Genomic DNA, 17,023 nt, shown 5'->3' with positions numbered 1-17,023 from the left:
GCATGACGCATATCTTGCATATCGTTGCAGTCATTGCCTACGCGCAGAGATCAAGTTCAAGGGAACTTGTCTTTACACGGTGCGGGGACGACACGACGCGTCTGTGGCGTACTTTAATAACCTAACCACAAAATTAAAATTAAAAAAAAATCCCCGACCGCGACATAGTAGACCGATTTTCATGAAACATGGCTATGAACACTCCCGACTAACTCAGCTTTCAGACAAAAAAACTAAATCTAAATCGGTTCATCCGTTCGGGAGCTACGATGCCACAGACAGACACACACACAGACAGACAGACAAACAGACAGACAGACACGTCAAACTTATAACACCCCTTCGTTTTCGCGTCGGGGGTTAAAAAGATCTTCGAATCCCGGTAAGGGCATTTATTTGTGTGATGAGCACAGGTATTATGTTCCTGACTTTCCTGAGTCATGGATGTTTTTCTATGTATATAAGTATTTATATATAAGCGCTGGTAGCCTAGCGGTAAGTTCGTGCGACTCGTTCCGGAGGTCGCAGGTTCGAACCCCGGCTCGCACCAATGAGTTTTTCGAAATTTATGTGCGAAATGTCATTTGATATTTGCCAGTCGCTTTTCGGTGAAGAAAAACATCGTGAGGAAACCGGACTAATTCCAATAAGGTCTAGTTTACCCATCGGGTTAGAAGGTCAGATGGCAGTCGCTTTTGTAAAAGCTAGTGCCTACGCCAAATCTTGGGATTAGTTGTCAAAGCGGACCCCAGGCTCCCATGAGCCGTGGCAAATGCCGGGAAAACGCAAGGAGGATGATGATGATAAGTATTTATATATTACTAGCTTTTGCCCGCGCCTTCGCTCGCGTTAGATAGAGACAAAAAGTAGCCTATGTCACTCTCCATCCAATAGAGTACTCAAAACCAACATTATATAAAGTCTTTCCACAACTCTAAATAACCACAAAATTAATAGTTATTTGTTATACAAGGGGGCAAAGTTGTATTTTAACGCCGAGTGTGGAATTGAAAAACGAGCAAGTGAAAGGATTCTATAGTTGAACCACGAGCGAAGCGAGTGGTTCGAGAATAGAATCCTGAACTTGCGAGTTTTTTAACACACGAGAAGTAAAATACATTTGCACCCGAGTGTAACACAAAACTTTTCCCCTCATTATAGCGAGGAAACTACAACGCAAAAAATGCGTTTATCACTGCTTCCAGTAGTTCCACAGGTGGTAAATCATCTTTATTACTAGATTCACCTACTTTTATCAATTTTAAAGCAGTTAATTTGACTGTATTCAAGGTCAAATTACTTTACCCACTAGTGGATAAAATGCGTTTTTACCCGCTGGTATTGAAGGACAAAACACGTGTTTCCGAGCTAGCGAAGGGAAAATTTTTTGAAAAAACCCCCGACCCCGACATAGTGGACCGATTTTCATGAAACATGGCTAAGACTTTAAGTTGGACATGCCCATAATAAGGTGACGTGTATTTCTGACAATCAGCACTCTGTAACTCAAGTTGCCAATTGTTCATGTTCAAAGGTTCTTTTAGTATCAACATTTCCAGATGAGTAGGCCGGAGCAATACGGTTGCGGTTTTTTTAACCCCCGACGCAAAAACGACGGGGTGTGATAAGTTTGACGTGTCTGTATGTTTGTCTGTCTGTCTGTCTGTGTGTATGTCAGTCTGTGGCATCGTAGCTCCCGAACGGATGAACCGATTTAGATTTAGTTTTTTTTTGTCTGAAAGTTGAGTTAATCGGGAGTGTTCTGTGTCATGTTTCATGAAAATCGGTTTACTATGTCGCGGTCGGGGGGTTTTTTCAAAATTTTAATTTTGTGCTTAGGTTATTAATTTTAATATTTTCACAGCACGTGCTAAAGTCTCAGTGTAGTTAAAAAGCAACTACCATCCAGTCAAATCCATAAAAAGCCCTTTCGGAGATAACACGTTTTGCCATCTTCAAAACAAGTTAACTACACTGCTTTTTATTTTTAACTACACTGATACTTTAGCACGTGAAAACGGGAGCTAGCCGCTGTGAATAATAGAAACAAAGGCTTTTGTTTAACAGATTACGGCAAAAGCCAAAAAAACATCTCAAAAAATTCAGTTATAAGTGGAAATTGTTTTACCTATGTATTACCTAAATTATCTTTTTTGTTGGTGTAATAGTTTGCTTGTTAGTTTCCCAAGTTTAAATAAAATAAAATAAAATAAAAATTTCTGGTCGCTTTACTCGCCGGACGTTGGAACTAATATAACACCACACAACTTAACATGGAATATTTCACAAAATGAGGGCAGCACAAGTCATGCACGTAGATGAGTCGTCCCGCGGTCGTGTCGTATAACGACCCCTTTAACTTGACCACAAGTTTGTCTCGCAACACTGCATCCCGTCGTCTCAGAAATAAGATCGAACTTGGCTTGAAACACTAAAACAGGTTTTACGGGCTAGATAATGACCTATAGCGTTTACGTATTATTTATTATTCATTAAAAAAATCTCGTTTTTGTTTACATTATAAAGATGAAATTTTGTTAATGAATATATGTTGGGAAACGAGTTTTGAAAAAAAATCGAATAAACAATTACTCGTTCGTGTGGATCGATATATTTTTTAATAATTATAGCTTGTTTGGATCCATATTATTTTTTATTTTGACAAAATATGGCTGATTTGAAGCGCTTCGCATCTTGAATGGAATTAATAAAAAAACCAAGTTTATGAAAATTTATTTATTGTAATTTACTTACTTAATATGTGATTTAGTAATTCAGCACAGGATTTATTTTAATTCATGAGAATTACGCATTTTATAAATATATTAATGTATTCTTCTTAATTTCTTAATATTAAGCAATAGAAATATTTGCCACATTCCTGTCATTGTTTACTATTCTAAACTATTTGAAATTCTTTATCCAAAGTATTTGAAGTACCTTTGAAGAACTTTGATTACACAGTTAATAGTTAGATATACATACAAACATACATAGTAGTAGTAGACATTTTTACTTATTCATATTTAAGTATTGTGTAGGTTTTGATTTGACCTTACCTAATAATATTTGTATTATAATTTAAATAGTTTGTTCATACGTGTGATTTAAAATCGTGTGCCACTCTATTCCGGCCATATTTGACGACGCGCCGCGGTCCCGGGTTCGAATCCCGGTAAGAGCATTTATTTCTGTGATGAGCACAGATATTTGTTCCTAAATCATGGATGTTGTCTATGTGTAATTGTGTATAAGTATGTATTTATCTATTTAAGTATGTATATCGTCGCTTAGCACACATAGTACAAGCGCTGCTTAGTTTGGGGCTAAGTTGATCTGTGTAAGGTATCCCCAATAAATTAAATTAAATAGATCAGAAAATATAGACAGTATACATGAAATCTGTGGTAGGTAAGTTTTTTTTTTCATCTTCAGATACATTGTACTTAACTAATCATTCAATCATTATAGATGACACAAATCTGCCCTGCCCAGGATTACACTATAATCGATCAATCATAGACGATTATATACTTCCCTAAGTGTGGCAATACTAGATTTAAATGTTTTCCTGCTTTAGATGCATTTGCTAGATATAATGAATGCGAAGTTATGATTGCATAATTACAGATAAATATATACATACTCCATGTATTACAATTACTGTCAAACGAAGACATATGTAACTCCGTATAGACGGATAAAGTCTAAGAAAAAAACGTACCTCAAAGCCCTAGAGAAAAAGGTACGGTGGCCTAGATGGCGTTACACCTTTGGGGATCGCTCGGCTAGATGACGCTAATATTCATATTTTACATATCAAGCTAACGATATGGGCCAAATGGTCAATATTGAGGTTCAAAAGTTTTAAGCTTGTGTCGAGAGATGGCAGTCTATGCGCTGTGATTACACATTTTACTTTGACAGTAACTCTCTATAATACCTACACGATCCTCTATGCTGTCAAAGTAAAAATGATGACCGGTCTGGCCTATCGCTTAGTGACCCTGCATGTTAAGGTTCGGCCCTGAGTTCGAATCCCAGTAAGGGCAATTATTTGTGTGATGAACACAGATATTTGTTCCTGAGCCATGGATGTTTTCTATGTAGGTATATAAGTATTTGTATATTATGTATAACGTTGTCTAAGTACCCACAACACAAGCTTTCTTGAGCTTACCGTGGGACTCAGTCAGTGTGTGTAACTTGTGTAAGAATGTCCTATAATCACTACATAGTATAAAACAAAGTCGCTTTCTCTGTCCCTATGTATGCTTAAGTCTTTAAAACTACGCAACGGATTTTGATGCGGTTTATTTTAATAGATAGAGTGATTCTAGAGGAAGGTTTACATGTAGGTATAGTACCCGTGCAAAGCCGGGGCGGGTTGCTAGTATTTTATATATTTATCAGCAGCGGCTGATCCATACAAGCCGATTCCCACCGGCTTGTCTAAAATTGATTACTAGTAAAGTACCTAATGTTAAGGTAGGTTTCTTTTTGCTCAGTGTTGCCTAGCAGAAATATTTATATTATATTAGCTTTTACCCGCAGCTTTGCTCGCGAATTGTAAACTTTATTTATTTATATTATAGGACATTCTTACACAGATTGACTGAGGCCCACGGTAAGCTCAAGAAGGCTTGTGCTGTGGGTACTCAGACAACGATATATATAATATATAAATACTTATATACATAGAAAACATCCATGACTCAGGAACAAATATCTGTGCTCATCACACTAATAAATGCCCTTACCGGGATTCGAACCCGGGACCGCGGCGCAGCAGGCAGGGTCACTACCGACTGCGCCAGACCGGTCGTCGAAACTTAGTAGCGCTCCCTCCGGTCATTGCCCTCCATAAGCCGACCGCAGGACAGCCCTGCCCTTACGCGGCCTGCATTTATGCAGGTTGCAGAAACTGCATGCACGTTCGTACTAGGGGAGCCCGCGACGCGACGCTTTGGGTTTCCCCCGACGCATTCGAAAGCGATCAATTATAGGAAATTCGCCAGGTAAAACTTACTTCGGTACGCGACATTTGGTGTAGCGGTTAATGACAAACTTGAATGTCAGCTGCCACTTTGGTGGGTTGAAGAATTTTAAAGTGTTGTTGTAATAGGGAAGAAAACTATAAAATAACCTAACCACAAAATTAAAATTTTGAAAAAAACCCCGACCGTGTCATAATGGGCCGATTTTCATGCTAAGAATACTCCCGACTAACTCAGCTTTCAGACAAAAAAAAGTAAATCTAAATCGGTTCGCCCGTTCGGGAGCTACGATGCCACAGACAGACACACACACAGACAGACACGTCAAACTAATAACACCCCGTCGTTTTTGCGTCGGAGTTTAAAAATAGGAATGACGACTACCTACATAAAACAAATACCTACATTTCGTTTAGTCCGTCAGTTAGATCGTCTAAAAATACTAAATAGATTTTTGGTTTTCTCTAATTAATAAAAAAAATACAAAGATAGAGTGTTTCATTGTGTTTTTTCTTGAAATTTCTTTTATTTATTACACTATAAATTGTGCGAACGTCCTTACATAACAGTTATACAAGTAATAAATCCAAATAACTACACTATTTAAACGTATCAAGTGTTCGGGAGTCATTAACCTTGAACTAGTTATAGTATGGCCTGCCATTATTTTAATCGGGGCTATATCCGTCAAGTATTACCTACATGTATGTACATACCAAAGACCTATATAACTTCGTATAGACCGATAAAGTCTAAGAAAAAAAACGTACCCCAAAACCATACAGAAAAAGGTACGGTGAGCTAGATGGCGATACACCTTTGGGGTACGCTCGGCTAGATGGCGCTAATATTAATATTTGACATTTTAAAACATATCAAGCTAAGAATATGGGCCAAATTGTCAAAACTGAGGTTCAAAAGTTTTAAGCCTGTGTCGAGAGATGGCAGTCTGTGCACTGTGATTACACATTTTACTTTGACAGTAACTCTCTTTAATACTCGATCCTCTTTGGTACATACACATACGTACACTCTAGAACCTTTTCACAGTAAACATCAAAGTGACTTATAAAGGACCGTGTCAATGAGAGAGAGTTCTGACCTGAGATACAAATTGGTTGACGTACATCTATCTGTCTGTATGTACCTGTAGATATTACAAAGGGGATCGAGTATTATAGAGAGTTAAACTGTCAAAGTAAAATGTGTAATCACAGTGCATAGACTGCCATCTCTCGACACAAGCTTAAAACTTTTGAACCTCAATTTTGACAATTTGGCCCGTATTGTTAGCTTGATATGTGTTTAAATGTCAAATATTAATATTAGCGCCATCTATCCGAGCGTTCCCCAAAGGTGTAACGCCATCTAGGCCACCGTACCTTTTTCTCTATGGCTTTGAGGTACGTTTTTTTCTTTGACCATATTCGTCTATACCACAGGTCTATACGGAGTTACATATGTCTTTGAGATCTATCAGTTTTTGACATTATAGTATACGTTAATCAATAGCGGAAAAGATCTGGTATTGGTCTTTTCATCCCTGTTAAGAGGGATCAAAGTTGTTTAAAACCGCTCGTGCAATGAAATGTCATATTGAACCACGATCGTAGCATAAGCTGTCGAAAAACGTTTTTTAAAACATCAATAGACATGAGTTTGTTTTGTATGTTTGAGTAAACAATAGTTATTTGTTATACAAGGGGGCAAAGTTGTATTTTAACGCCGAGTGTGGAATTGAAAAACGAGCAAGCGAAAGGATTCTATAGTTGAACCACGAGCGAAGCGAGTGGTTCGAGAATATAATCCTGAACTTGCGAGTTTTTTAACACACGAGAAGTAAAATACATTTGCACCCGAGTGTAACACAAAACTTTTCCCCTCACTATAGCGAGGAAACTACAACGCAAAAAATGCGTTTATCACTGCTTCCAGTAGTTCCACAGGTGGTAAATCATTTTTATTACTAGATTCACCTACTTTTATCAATTTTAAGGCAGTTAATTTGACTTTATTCAAGGTCAAATTACTTTACCCACTAGTGGATAAAATGCATTTTTACCCTGAGCTGAGCTAGTGAGGGGAAACGTTTTTTAAAACATCAGTATATGATTTTGTTTTGTATGTTTGAGTAAACAAATGAACATAGGTACGAGTACTAGTATAGTATGTGTACGTCACTAAAAGCAAATATTAGACTTTATATTAACTATATCTCCACTTTGTACATTTTAAAGAAAATTTTGTTTACAAAATTTTATAATATGCCCAAATTGCGCTACAGCATAAATTTATTGAATTACGACATTGACTTGTTTTTCTACTTTATTATACATAATATCAAATGTAATTTAACACAGTCATTAAAACGTTATATAAAATGACTGAAAAGATTAAGTACCTACCATAATAAAATAGGTGCATAAAAAACGTTGTTATAAGAACTTACCTTTCTAACTTGACGATCTTTGACGACCGGTCTGGCTCAGTCGGTAGTGACACTGCCTGCTGAGCCGCGGTCCTGGGTTCGAATCCCGGTAAGGGCATTTATTTGTGTGATGAGCATAGATATTTGTTCCTGAGTCATGGATGTTTTCTATGTATATAAGTATGTATTTATCTATTTAAGTATGTATATCGTCGCTTAGCACCCATAGTACAAGCTTTGCTTAGTTTGGGGCTAAGTTGATCTGTGTAAGGTGTCCCCAATATTTATTTATTTATTATTTATTTAGCTAGTGGATTTCTCAATTTCCTCTACCTGAAGACGCTACGGGAGCGAAAGTTCTAAAATGGAAATAGTGTTATTAAGTAGATTTATCGAAAAAAAAATCTATTAAGAACAACTCAGTTCACCCTGTATGTACATATCAGTAATATTTATATGGCGTCATTCTTTGTGACATTGACAGTTTTTAATTTCCTCTGCACCATTTATTTTTAGAACCATATCGGCGTCTACCATTTTGTCTGTTATGTTCCATACTTTTCAAATAAAACTAACATTTCTATACGTAGTAAGTAAATATTCTTTATTGCAGCATTTTACATGTAAAAATTATACAGAATGTTGAGTGAGAGTATAACTAGGTAACAAGAGGCGATCTATCGCTAAAAAGCGATCTCTTCCAGACAATCTAATCACACGAGAACAAAAAAAATACATCGTAGCAATGAAAACTGGTATCAGACTTAAAAGCTCTGCATGGCATCGGATATGTCAATATCTAAAATTACGTTTCTTCAAACATTAATGACGCTTTGAAGACTAACATATCCGATATAAATCGTAAGTACCTAGAGGTATACGTATTCCAGATCAGATTTTAAGACTAAAATGTCATAAACATTTCAGTTGTAAAAAATCGTACTGTTACTCAGTACTAACATATATCACAGAATATATAATAGTACAAGTACAGAAGGCCCACTGCTTTGATGTTCACGAAATGCCGCCTTTTTAAATGCCTACAAAATTATAACAAAGAAACGAGCCGCACGTGCGCAGCTTCGGATGATAGGGTTACCTATATGGATTAAAACGAATTAATTCTCAGATAAAATGTTATACTATATATTTAAGTCTTGGGTACTTTCTAGGTATATATACAGTATTTATATATTTTGTTTAAGCCTTCAGCATCACAAGCCTTGTTGGACTCTTCCGTGGGACTTAATCAATAAAATCTGTGTAAGATTGTCCTATTTTATTCATAATGTCTATTTAACTAAGCATTATTAGCCATTCCACACGTGGACATCGCATATGAACCCTAAAAAAAAATCGCGACGTAATGTAACAATAGAAAGTGCGAACGTGCGTTCCGTGAGAACGCGCGCCACCCCTGATTAGGCCGCGAACTCGCGGCCGCCAGCATGTACTTGTAGCGTGGCGATAGAATCGCGGAGTGAGCCGCCCCTGGTAGCGGATGAAATAACGCACCAAAAGTATCTGGCGTCCTGAATAACACCTATTTAAAGTCAATAACAGGTCGAACGAGATAATATTATTATTTTACCTTTTTATCCCCCGACGCAAAAACGACGGGGTGTTATAAGTTAGACGTGTCTGTCTGTCTGTCTGTGTGTGTGTCTGTCTGTGGCATCGTAGCTCCCGAACGGATGAACCGATTTAGATGTAGTTTTTTTTTGTCTGAAGGCTGAGTTAATCGGGAGTGTTCTTAGTCATGTTTTATGAAAATCGGTCTACTGTGTCGCGGTCGGGGGTTTTCCAAAATTTAATTTTGTGGTTAGGTTATCACATAGGTAATGTGAACAGTGATATGTGGTGATATGGAAATTTTGTGGCTGGTACAAAAACCTACAAAGTGAGTATAATCAAATTCTTTGAGACTTGAGTTGAATTACCACAGTTTCTATATCATAGTCTCTGTCTAACACTAGTAATTTCATAACAGGAAAACAGAGACGGAAGTATTGATATCTGTACAGCTTTGTGGTATAAATTATGATATGACATTCAGTTTTTTATCGTAAAAAATTCTAATGGCACCTAATGAGGCATTTTTCGCACAATTGACAGTACATTAGATATATTTCGCTCATGAATTTAAGAGCGATATTTTACCTACTGATTTTTTAAATTTGTCTCTATTTCTGATAGTGCAATTTCATTGAAAAAAAAACCGGCCAAGTGCGAGTCGGACTCGCCCACCGAGGGTTTCGTACAAACTTATTTCCAACTACCTAGTTAAAATCATCTCATGTTTCTCATATAACTCTAATGACTTGTAGCTAGAAGTACTAATGAGCATTATTGTGTATAGCGCTATCTCTCGGTGAATTCGCTAACTAATTTGTTCGACCTGTATAGTATGTTGGTTTTTCAGGGATAATTCTTTATAATGTTAACCGATTTAAACAGTTTTTACTTTATTTGAAAGAAGATGGTTTACGTAATATCTCGTATTCATTTCAAGTACGATATACATCCGCAAGGCAATTATGTGAATCAAAAAAAGTTTCCAAGATACAAACACGATTTTATTTTTCCTGTAGGTAATATTTAGCATAGAATCTTGAGCGTAGTGAAGGACTCAAAAGTTACGAAAGGGTTCCAGGGATTAACTATGTGTCTCTATATAGTTATTTACAGTAAGCAAATAGCTATTTTGCTCACTGGTTTTACGCAGCAAAGTACGATTTTTCCAACTGCTGGGGTGAAAAATATGTAGAAATACTAAGTTAAATACTAAATAAAAAAGTATTTTCTAAGAACAAATTAAATTATATTGATAGAAAATATTTTAATTTGTGTTTTTTAGTAGACACACTACTTTACTATTATTAACTATAATCTGAAATAAATGTCATATATAAAGAAAAAAAAGGGGCGCCATAAGCCATACTTGAAAATTTCGACCCTTGCCGCCGTGACCAGTTGGCCAAGTGGTTCAGGCATCCGTGGCTATAACGGAGTACGCTGGTTTGAATCCAGGGGGCCGATTTTTGAATCCCGGCCGATCGATTTCGTGAAATTCGTTCAATAATATCAAAATCAAAATCAAAATCAAAATAATTTATTCAGCAAATAGGCCACAGGGGCACTTTTACACGTCACATGTACATAGGTATTTAAAAAAATATTTAAAATTGAGTTGAAATTACAATTGATACTATTATATACTAATTCTAAGTTCTAACTAAAGTTAACTCTATACAATTAATTAGAGATGTAGAAGGTCTCTAAATGTCGAATTACAACCAAGAACTACACTAAATTTTAATATAAAAAGTACAAATAAAAAAAAAAAAAAAAGTCTAAAATTACTTTAGAGGTGCAAATGACTCTAAATGTCACAACTAAAAATAAAATGTATATCTACTTAATCTAATTCTCCTTAGAGATGTATATGGTCTCCATGAGTCAAAATCATATATTTAAAATATTCACTAAAAGAAAGGAAACAAACGACAACCGAACAAAGTGTCCTAATTTAATAAAAATTAGAATTAAAGTTACTAAGTTATAACAGCCCCAGTAAGCTTAAACAGACCGGTCTTCACAGACGGCACCCGTTCACGAGTATGACGCGTATCTCAGCCATCGCCTCCCTCAACCTTTATTCGGGAAGGTGGCGACCCGATCAACGACGCCACCACAGCAAAGACTTTTAAGTGTGCATGACATGTTCAAGCTGTCCCGACGAAAGACGTACTGTAAGAGAGTCGGCCTATCAGTGGAGAGCATCCAAACATTTAAACAACGCTTTGAATCAATATTTTTTTATATTTTAGGAGCTAAGTACAACCGTTCACTCTCAATCGCTGCTTCTATATGAATGCCCCATTGAAGTGTCTGTTTTCCTTGACGTTCTTATACTGTTCCAATTTTAAATCAGGGACTGCCAGTCAGCGACCATGACTGCTGTAAAAGGTTTCATTCTGAATGCGAAACCTCTTACATATCCCTCCCCTTATGTTAGAAGCAGCCATTGTTCACAATACTACACCCTATCCTATCCTATTCTACCCTAACTACCGGTTGGCCCTACCTAAGCCAGGCCCCCTACACACAAAAAAAAAAAAAAATCTCCTAACACCCAATAGTGACAGCCTCATTCAAGGTAGCCAACATCTAACGCTCTTTGCGTGGTTGCCTAGTCCACGGTTGAGACCGCCATAATTTGGATAGTTGGACTATAGCCAAGGTCCTCGCAAATTAGTCAGATATGGACTATGGTTAGGAAAACCAATGGCAAAAACCTAACCCCTGCCCATCGACTAAACCCTTTTATTTTGAACTTTCTGACAGCTAATTGTCTGTGGCCATGACTAGATGACATTGACATGACAGCTGTTAGCAAATTCACCTAACTTCAAGTAAAAAAACAAGGCAAAACGTTTATTTCACATGAAAAAACATAATAAATTTTGAAGATGCCGATTCTTGTTGGCGGTGGCGTTGAAGTGGGGGCTTCTCATGGCCGCCAATCTTCCCGCCGCGCCGGTTGCGAAGTGAAGTGGAGCCTGAACGGCTCATGAAGATTGCTGCAGCTGCAGTGTGCTGCACGTTGGTGATGACGACGAAGTGGGGGTTGCATATGACCGCCAGCCATCCCGCCACACCGTGAGCAGCTGGATCATCTGGTCATCTAGTCGGCCTTGTCTTGATACATGTAAAAGAAATGTGTATGAACGTTGTTCTTTGTAGTCAGGAAATTATAAGGGTGTTGTGACATATTACTCTATAACTTTAAACGATTGTATCTATTTATTAAATATTTACAGTTTGGGGTGTGTTTTATTCCACAGTTTACATATTTTCATATAACTTAACCTTATTGGTAGCTATAGGAAAACATTATGGAATAAATAAGCCTATCAAATAGTTTTTATTCTAATATAAACATTGCATAAATAATATGTATAGTATTCTACATGTTATATATTGCGCCAAAATAATTAGTTCTATGTGGTTATTTACAAATAATTATCCTTTTTAATATTAGGGATAGGCAAATGACATTTTCTGTCACAAGTCGTTTTTCCTTTGAAATAATGTACATTTTAGTTCACAAATCACAATTATTCCGTAAGTTCTACAATATAATGTATAATTAAAAGATTGAAACTAACTTTACATTGCCTATCTAATGTAACCTACATATCTAGGAAGATTTACTGCATATGTGTATGATTAAGTATATAGGTATGATGGAGCTGATGTTCACGCAATTTGCGTCGACGCCCATGGTCACCGAAGAGGAGTCGTAGAGTTTCTTGAACAACACAATCTTGATCGCCCGTTGCTCTGTTGAATGTCTCGCATTCCATTTTTACGTCAATTCTGCACAGCTATATTTTAACTACGGAATGGGTGATAATGAGTATTACATAATATAAGAAGTATATCACCCGGAATATCTCGTTGTACTGGAGATGATGGTCAATATGTATTCCTTCTCTTTACAGCGTCTTAAGCTTATCGCTTGGCATGCGCTTCCTCGCGCTGTGAGGTCGGGGTTCGTCGTCTGAAAACTCTGAAACCGAAACTAGGGGAAACTTTCAGACGTTAGTGCCTCCACCATGTAAGAGAGTCGGCCTATCAGTGGAGAGCATCCAAACATTTAAACAACGCTTTGAATCAATATTTTTTTATATTTTAGGAGCTAAGTACAACCGTTCACTCTCAATCGCTGCTTCTATATGAATGCCCCATTGAAGTGTCTGTTTTCCTTGACGTTCTTATACTGTTCCAATTTTAAATCAGGGACTGCCAGTCAGCGACCATGACTGCTGTAAAAGGTTTCATTCTGAATGCGAAACCTCTTACAGTACCAACCTTACGGAGACGGTGGGCGGTCACAGCAAGTTTATGTTTGTTCCTTGTGTTATAGTTATGGATGTCACTGTTAAGCTTGAATTCGTGGATATTTTTCCGAACATACATAATATTTTCGTATATGTATTGAGAGGCAACGGTAAGAATGTTCACCTCTTTGAATTTTTCTCTTAAAGATGCTCGACCGCCCAATCCGTAGATTGAACGGACTGCTCGTTTTTGCAGCACAAAAATAGCCTGAATGTCTGCAGCTTTTCCCCATAACAGGATCCCATATGACATAACACTGTGGAAGTAGCTAAAGTATACCAGCCTGGCCGTCTCTACGTTTGTTAGTTGTCTGATTCGCCTTACTGCGTAAGCTGCAGAACTAAGTTTGCCAGCTAAAGTGGCTATATGTGCATGCCATTGCAGTTTTGAATCCAAAGTGACTCCAAGGAAAACCGTTCGATCTTCAAATTCCAGCGTTTCACCTTTCATTTGGATCTTACTGTTATTTACCTGCTTAACGTTCGGAAGCGCAAATCTGATGCACTTGGTTTTCTTGGCGTTTAGAAGTAAGTTATTCGCCGTAAACCAGTCTGTTATGCTAGACAGTGCATCGTTGATGTTATCGAAGCTGCTTTCCTTTCTGTCAACTTTGAATATAAGAGAAGTGTCGTCAGCAAATAACACTATATCATGTTTATCTTGCACTAGTTTCGGTAGATCATTAATGTATACTAAGAACAGGAAGGGACCGAGAATTGAACCTTGAGGCACTCCAAGTGCTACCGGTGAACCTGCTGATTGAGTCCCATTGATAACAACTCGCTGAGTTCTGTCGGAAAGGTACGATGAAACAAGGTCAAGGGCAGCAGCTTTAACCCCATAGTGGCTCAATTTTCTCTTTAAATTCTCGTGATCAACGCAATCAAAGGCCTTTGATAGATCACAGAAAATTCCAACAGCATCTTGAGCTCTTTCCCAGGCGTCAAAGATGTGTTTTAGAAGTACCACACCGGCATCAGTAGTTGAACGACCTCTGGTAAAACCAAATTGATTATTGTCAAGCAATTTATTTCTGTTAAAGTGAGACAACAGTTGATTAAGAATAAGCTTCTCAAAGACCTTACTTAGCGCTGGTAATATTGAAATAGGTCTAAAGTTGGTCGGGTCTGATTTCGTTCCTGATTTAAACAGCGGGATAATTTTGCTGTGTTTCATAATATCAGGAAAAATGCCAGTTTCAATACATCTGTTGAAAATCTCAGCTAAATAGGGTGCGATTGATTCTACTATTGAGTGTAATACTTTAACTGACAAGCCCCATAGATCTTCAGTTTTCTTTAAATTTAAAGATCTGAACGTTTTAATAACTATGGTCGGAGTAACATAAGAAAATGTGAATATTTCTGAACATTCTTCTACATTATCTCCACTACTAGCGATCTAAATTCCACTAACAGAATCGAAAACAAGTGGTTTTTAAACCCCGACGCAAAAACGAAGGGGTGTTATAAGTTTGACGTGTCTGTCTGTCTGTCTGTCCGTCTGTCTGTCTGTCTGTTTGTCTGTCTGTGTGTGTGTCTGTCTGTGGCATCGTAGCTCCCGAACGGATGAACCGATTTAGATTTAGTTTTTTTTGTTTACCACTAGTTTTAAAATGGCTAGCCGTCCTTTTTCAAAAATAGCATTACGTCGTTTTGCACAAACTCTCGAACGGCGAATACGTGCGTTCGAAATTCAAACATCGATCCCCTTGGGGCCTTTTTCATTTTTTCTTTGTATGTGACATTTATTTCAGTTTACTACTGTATTGTAAAAGTTAAGAAATTGTAAATTTATGACGTATATCAGTTGATAATTAGCACGATTTCTGATCAATTAGCAGTATCAAAACCTATTAAAATACAATAAAAATAAAATGAACGACATTCCTTCTCGAAGATATTATTAAAAACTAAATATGATAAATAGTCTTGTTTCATCTCATTAACCGAATTATTTCTGATTAGCTTTTGTCCGCGGATTCGAAAATAAAGGCTCCATACAACCCCCCCCCCCCCCCCAACCCTTTTAGGGAAGTGGGGGGTTTGAAAGAGACAAAAAGTAGCCTCCATCCCTTCAGCTATGTCCACTTAAAAAACTTTCACTTTGCCCTTCTAGTAGGAAAGAAAAACCAGCTCTAAAAAATGTTTATTATTATTTTTTTAAAATAAGTAATTGTTGTTTAATGAAGTCTAAATATACCTATTGTCCATCATATTTTCAATGCACTGTGTATGACTAAAATATACGGTTAATTATGTCAACGGAAATCGTACGTATATTTTTTGTAATACATCATTAATTTGGAACTTAAAAACATACGAGATACGCTTTGCTTTAAAACATTCAAAAAAATACTGTGGTTGTAAATCATTTACTTTTTATGGCTTTCGACGCTACCGTGAAGTTAAATATTTAACACAAACAAACACATACAAATGGGGGCTTATTACTAAACGGCATTCTCTACCAGTCAATTTATAAACTAAAGAACTGTTTCATTCTATTCATCTATTTTCTGATATCCTGTATACTTAACACTAATTTGCGAAATAATGTAAAAACTCAGTACGCAGATAAATTTATACCAATGACGTTAGTTCAGTTTTTGAGTATTACGTACTCCGCGAACGTTTTTTACCGAAATACTAAAACCTAAAAATACTGCCAAGTTCATTTAAAAATAGCTTACCAGCTGTAAGAATCCCACTTCATGAGTCTCCCTTTCTTTTTTTTTCTCTTTCTTGATGTCTATTTCGTGCGCCTGTCCCTTATGGTCCACGAATCTTTTTGCTTGGCCCTTCATTATTAAACTTCAAAACACTTAAAAAAAAGTCGCACTAAAAAATCAGTTTAAATTAAAACACGTGCTGTTATTCAAAAAAACACTCCGCACAAAACAAAACTACCGAAGAACTGTTTTAGTTTGATTAAACTTTGTTAAAGTTTACCGCGTTATAGTATCGCGGCGTGCGCTCTCGACCGCGGCGTTTCATCTACTGAAGCTTGAGTGGATTCGGTTAGGGTAAATATTGTGGACTAACGTGAATGGGCTAAGTGTGGTGCAAAAAATAGAAGACTTTGACGCTAACTTTGCATACACTTGGCGGTTGGAAAGCATACAAAATAGTTATTTGTTATAAGGGGGCAAAGTTGTATTTTAACGCCGAGTGTAGAATTGAAAAACGAGCAAGTGAAAGGATTCTATAGTTGAACCACGAGCGAAGCGAGTGGTTCGAGAATAGAATCCTGAACTTGCGAGTTTTTTAACACACGAGAAGTAAAATACATTTGCACCCGTGTGTAACACAAAACTTTTCCCCTCACTATAGCGAGGAAACTACAACGCAAAAAATGCGTTTATCACTGCTTCCAGTAGTTCCACAGGTGGTAAATCATCTTTATTACTAGATTCACCTACTTTTATCAATTTTAAAGCAGTTAATTTGACTTTATTCAAGGTCAAATTACTTTACCCACTAGTGGATAAAATGCGTTTTTACCCGCTGGGATTAAAGGACAAAACACGTGTTTCCGAGCTAGTGAGGGGAAAAAATACAAAATCATTTATTCAGCAAATAGGCCACAGGGGCATTTTTAAACGTCATTACATAGAAATATTAACACTGAAGATATTATTCAAATCAAAGTAGGTCTGATATAATTAGAGATGTATAAAGTTTCTAAATGT

General features: G+C 37.0%; 1 protein-coding gene across 1 annotated transcript in view; it reads right to left on the bottom strand.

Annotated features, from left to right (window-relative positions):
* Nucleotides 1–16,313, bottom strand: part of LOC125240263 (multidrug resistance protein homolog 49-like) — an 86,697-nt gene extending 70,384 nt beyond the window's left edge. Inside the window, exon 1 of the mRNA XM_048148112.1 lies at nt 16,025–16,313. Coding sequence (XP_048004069.1) covers nt 16,025–16,138 — 114 coding nt within the window. The 5' untranslated portion in view covers nt 16,139–16,313. The remainder of the gene's footprint in view (nt 1–16,024) is intronic.
* Nucleotides 16,314–17,023: the final 710 nt, after the last annotated feature.

Source organism: Leguminivora glycinivorella, chromosome 27 (assembly GCF_023078275.1).
Source record: "Leguminivora glycinivorella isolate SPB_JAAS2020 chromosome 27, LegGlyc_1.1, whole genome shotgun sequence".
NCBI lineage: Eukaryota > Metazoa > Arthropoda > Insecta > Lepidoptera > Tortricidae > Leguminivora > Leguminivora glycinivorella.
The sequence above is the reverse complement of the archived record's forward strand: the minus strand, read 5'-3'. Positions and strand labels throughout refer to the sequence as shown.